This window comes from Amblyomma americanum, chromosome 2, assembly GCF_052857255.1.
Source record: "Amblyomma americanum isolate KBUSLIRL-KWMA chromosome 2, ASM5285725v1, whole genome shotgun sequence".
In the NCBI taxonomy this organism is placed as follows: domain Eukaryota; kingdom Metazoa; phylum Arthropoda; class Arachnida; order Ixodida; family Ixodidae; genus Amblyomma; species Amblyomma americanum.
The window spans coordinates 201,467,613-201,473,173 of NC_135498.1; the positions used below are offsets into that span (position 1 = coordinate 201,467,613).

Below are 5,561 nucleotides of genomic sequence, written 5' to 3' on the forward strand. Positions count from 1 at the left end.
CTGTGTATCGTCCTTTCTTTTCCTCTGGCCTTGTACCGTTGCGCTGTTTCACTGGTATTCCTGTTTTTGCAGCTGACAGCGCAGTGACACCTACCACGACCGCAATATCTACCGGGCCTGGCCATCTACGCATCTTCAGGTATCTATTAGCTCTGCTGCGCATCAGGAGCTCGACAACGTCCACTTCGCATCGACAGGCGCCTACTTAGGCCATAAAATGCAGGGCACGGAATCGGCTTGCTCAGTTCGGCAGCGGGGCACCGGCGGGCACAAACCTTAAAATGTATTCCAGCTTTTGCAGCTGAAAGCGCAGTGACACCTACCCTGACCGGACTGTCTACCGGGCCTGGCCATCTACGCATCTTCTGGTATCTAGTGGCTCTGCTGCGCATCAGGAGCTCGACAACGTCGAATGCGCATCGACAGGCGCCTGCTTACGCCATAAAAAGCGGGGCACGGAATCGGCTTGCTCAGTTCGGCAGCGGCGCACCGGCAGGCACACACCTTAAAACGTAATCATGCTTTTGCAGCTGACGGCGCAGTGACACCTACCCTGACCGGAGTGTCTAGCAAGCCGTGCCATCTACGCATCTTCTGGTATATACTGGCTCTGCTGCGCATCAGGAGCTCGACAACGACGACTGCGCATCGACAGGCGACTGCTTACGCCATAAAAAGCGGGGCACGGAATCAGCTTCCTTAAAGTGGCAGCGGCGCACCGGAGGGCACACACCTTAAAACGTATTCCTGCTTCTGCAGCTGACAGCGCAGTGACACCTACCCTGACCGGAATGTCTACCGGGGCGGGGCATCTAGACATCTTCTGCTATCTACTGGCTCTGCTGCGCATCAGGAGCTCGACAACGACGACTGCGCGTCGACAGGCGCCTGCTTACGCCATAAAAAGCGGGGCACGGAATCGGCTTGCGTAATTCGGCAGCGGCGCACCGGCGGGCACACACCTTAAAATGTATTCCTTCTTTTGCATCTGACAGCGCAGTGACACCTACCATGACCGGAATGACTGCAGCGCCGGGCCATCTCGGCATCTTCTGGTATCTACTGGCTCTGCTGCGCAACAGGAGCTCGACAACGACGACTGCGTATCGACAGGCGCCTGCCTCCGCCTTAAAAAGCGATGCACGGAATCGGCTTGCGTAATTCAGGAGCGGCGCACCGGCGGGCACACACCTTAAAACGTATTCCTACTTTTGCAGCAGACAGCGTAGTGACACCTACCCTGACAGGAATGTCTACCGCATCGGGCCATCTACGCATCATCTGGTATCTACAGGCTCTGCTGCGCATCAGGAGCTCGAAAACGACGACTGCGCATCGTCAGGCGCTTCCTACGCCATAAAAACGGGGCACGGAATCGGCTTGCCTAATTCTGCAATGGCGCAACGGCGGGCACAGACCTTAAAACGTAGTCCTGCTTTTGCAGCTGACAGCGCAGTGACATCTACCCTGACCGGAATGTCTACCGCGCCGGGCCATCTACGCATCTTCTGGTATCTACATTCTCTGCTGCGCCTCGACAGGCGCCTGCCTACGCCATAAAAAGCGGGGCACGGAATCGGCTTGCGGAATTCGTCAGTGGCGCACCGGCGGGCACACACCTTAAAACGTATTCTTGCTTTTGCAGCTGACAGCGCAGTGACACCTACCCTGATCGAAATGACTACAGGGCCGGGCAATCTACGCATCTTCTGGTATCAACTGGCTCTGCTGCGCATCAGGAGCTCGACAACGACGACTGCGCATCGACAGGCGCCTGCTTACGCCATAAAAAGCGGGGCACGGAATCGGCTTGCGTAAATCGGCAACAGCGCACCGGCGGGCACATGCCTTAAAACGTATTCCTGCTTTTGCAGCTGACAGCGCAGTGACACGTATACCCTGACCGGAATGTCTACCGGGCCGTGCCATCTACGCATCTTCTGGTATCTACTGGCTCTGCTGCGCATCAAGAGCTCGACAACACGACTGCGCATCGACAGGCGCCTGCCTACGCCATAAAAAGCGGGGCACGGAATCGGCTTGCTTAGTTCGGCAGCGGCGCAAAAAACGTATTCCTTCTTTTGCAGCTGACAGCGCAGTGACACCTACCCTGACCGGAATGACTACAGGGACGGGCCATCTAGGCATCTGCTAGTATCTACTGTTTCTGCTGGGCATCAGGAGCTCGACAACGACGACTGCGCATCGACAGGTGCCTGCTTACGCCATAAAAAGCGGGGCACGGAATCGGCTTGCTCAGTTCGGCAGCGGCGCACCGGCGGGCACACACCTTAAAACGTATTCCTGCTTTTTTTTATTTTTTTTTATTCAGATACCCTAAAGGCCCTTATGGGCATTACATAGGGGGGGGGGGGGGGGGGGTTAACAACAGGATATTTCAAACACAATTAGGGGGGGGGGGGGGCAAGGCAATATAGAACATCGCGGTAAGGATCACCGAATACAACAAGAAAATATAAAAAGAAAAAAAGGAGAGAGAATTGCATACATGCATACAAAAAAAAAAGAACAACAACAACACTCCGTACAAAGCATGTAGATACACTTACAATGCGTCAAAGGCATAAAATTCTGCTTTTACCCAACATGCGTAAAACTGCGTTTCAAATTACTTACAAATGAGTCATGATCACGTATAGAAGCAATTTCTTTTGGCAGCTTATTCCAGTGATGAATAGCTAGAAAGAGCGGTGATTGTCGCAGGAGATTCGTACGCGCAAACATGGGACGCACTTTGAAGGGATGGTCGAGGCGGGGGAAAATTTTTTGTGGGGGTTTGATATGGGATGCTGTAAAGGATGACGGGGCATGATACAATCGGTGGAAATGGGAAAGTAGTGCTAACAGTCGTCGTGTTTCTAGAGACGGCAATTGGAGGGACTTTTTGATAGCCGTGATGCTGGATGTTCTAGAGTATGTTTTAGTGATGAAGCGTGCCGCTTTATTTTGTAAAGATTCCAGCTTGTTTATTAGGTAAGTCTGATTTGGATTCCATATTATGGAAGCGTATTCAATCTTTGAGCGAACTTGAGCTGTGTAAGCTAATAATTTAGTTGACTGATTTGCTAAATATAAATTTCGCCTAATGAAACCAAGTGTTTTATTTGCTTTCGAAATTATTTCATCAATGTGATCATTCCATGTAAGGTTAGAAGTTAAATGGACTCCCAAATATTTTAATGTATACACATTCTCTATGCATATGCTGTTCATAAAATATGAACTTAAGTGAACGTTACTGGCTCTGGTAAATGTCATAGTTTTTGTTTTAGAAACATTAATTTCCATTTGCCATTGCTCGCACCAAAGTGAAATTTTGTTTAGGTCGGCCTGTAAAATATTAGCGTCTTCAGAGGTAATAATTTGTCTGTAAAGCACGCAGTCATCTGCAAACAATCGAACTGTTGAGGTCAGGTTGTTACTGATGTCATTAATGTAAATTAAGAATAAGATTGGGCCAAGTACGGATCCCTGGGGAACGCCAGATTTAACTTGTGCTAAAGCGGAAAAGTGATCATTTACGGAAACAAATTGGTAGCGATCGGTTAAAAAACTTGAGATCCAATTAACAATTTTTTCATGTATGTTAAGCCGGCTAAGTTTCGTCATTAAGCGAAAATGGGGAACTTTATAGAATGCTTTCTTGAAGTCAATAAATATGGCATCGAATATTATGGAATCGTGAACAGCTTGATGAAGATCAGTTATAAGTTCAAAAAGCTGTGTTTCACAAGAGCGTCCTTTCTGAAATCCATGTTGATTGTTAGAAAAGAAGTTATGTTCAGATAAATATTTCATAACTGCGGAAGATATGATATGCTCAAGTAATTTACATGGAATACTAGTTAAGGATATAGGTCTATAGTTTGAGGGCACGGAACGGTCACCTGATTTGTAAATGGGAGTGATACGACCGACCTTCCAGTCATCTGGTACGATTCCTGTATCTATTGATTGCTGGAAAAGGGTGGCTAATACGGGAGATAATATAGGTTTACTCATTTTAAGCATCTTTGTGCAGATGCCGTCTGGACCTGGCGCTGAGTTATTAGAAAGTCGATCGATGGCCGATTCTATTCCCTCTGGTGTAATTATGAGATCATTCATAGATGAGTCAATTGAAGGAAACGTAAGGTCAGGTGGAATTGGATTTTCGTTTGTGAATACAGAGCTGAAAAACGAGTTTAATTCAGTCGCAGCTTCAGATGGTGAGAGTAGCACATCGTTATTAACGATTGGTATAGTGGATTGAGAAGAGTGTTTAGGGTTAATTACTTTCCAAAACTTTTTCGGATTGTTCATTATCATGCTGACGATGTCACCGTTAAAAAACTTGTCTTTAGATGCTTCAATTTCAGCTTTACATTTATTTGATTGTTCTTGGTATCGCTGCCAATCACCATCTGAGTGGGACAACTTAGCTTTAGAGTAAAGGCGTTTCTTTTTATTTATTGCTCTCTTCACTTGGGACGTGAACCATGTGCTCTGTGTTGATGACGTTATTCTAATTTTGGGAACGTGCTTTTGTTTCAGTTCAATAAGCTTCCTTCGGATAGCGAGCCAGTTATCATTTGTATTGCGATAAGCCATGGTTTCCAAGAACCACACAGAAAAATATGACAGCTCTGTAAGAATCGCGTCGATATTTGCACGGGAGTAATCGTAAATTGATTTCGTTGCCTTTTCTGGTTTACTACTTTGTAATTGGTATTCACAGTGTACTACGTTGTGGTCGCTAATACATTCAAGGACGTGAACAAGCATATTTTCCGGATTGGTTGTGAGGACTAGATCTAGAATAGCTTTTCCACGTGTTGGATTGCAAACTATTTGATGCAGATCAAATGAACAAAGAACATCGAGAAATTCCTTGCATTCGCTCTTCTTTGCGCAACCTAGGGGCGTACACCTCTGCCAATTTATTGTGGGGTAGTTAAAATCGCCAGCAAGTATTATAGGTGAAGTTGGATACTTGTCTTGGATTAAAGTTAGGGAATGATTAAGACTCTCGATGAATTCAGAAGTAGCATCAGGCGGACGGTAACAGACTCCGACTGCGCAAGTCACAGAGGGACAGACCTGAAGTGAAATCCACAAAATTTCAATATTTGACTGTGTGTCAACAACGCGAGCACATAGATTAGATTGCACGGCAACTACAACACCGCCTCCCCGTGCGCCCACCCTATCATTTCTAAATATAGTAAAATTTCTAGAGAGCGACAGCTCGTGGTCCCCAATATCGGGTGTAAGCCAAGTTTCTGTCCCAAGAACAATATCTACAGAACAAGCCTCAATAAATGCACATAGCTGGTCTTGTTTGTGAAACATGCTTCGAAAGTTGCACAACAGGAGTGACAAGGAATCACCTTGATTAGCATGACTGTGTCAATCATTCTGGTTTGTTTCGTCCCCTCGTGCGCCAACAGTAGGTTGCGCACTCAGGCGACATACTTCGGCTTCATTGCGCGTTGAAAGACAGGCTACTTTGTTTTGTGATGAATCAAGGGTGTAACATTTGCTTCCAAGAAGGAGTTTAT

General features: G+C 46.8%; 1 protein-coding gene across 1 annotated transcript; it reads right to left on the reverse strand.

Moving 5' to 3' along the window:
* Window positions 1-2,425: 2,425 nt before the first annotated feature.
* Window positions 2,426-3,629, reverse strand: LOC144119406 (uncharacterized). Its single transcript, XM_077652029.1, has one exon. The coding sequence runs from the start codon at window positions 3,307-3,309 to the stop codon at window positions 2,599-2,601; it is 711 nt and encodes a 236-aa protein (XP_077508155.1). The 5' UTR covers window positions 3,310-3,629; the 3' UTR covers window positions 2,426-2,598.
* Window positions 3,630-5,561: the final 1,932 nt, after the last annotated feature.

Excerpts from the sequence above, each read along its gene's own strand:
- LOC144119406 (XM_077652029.1), bottom strand. The coding sequence starts at position 3,309 with ATGGAAATTAATGTTTCTAAAACAAAAACTATGACATTTACCAGAGCC.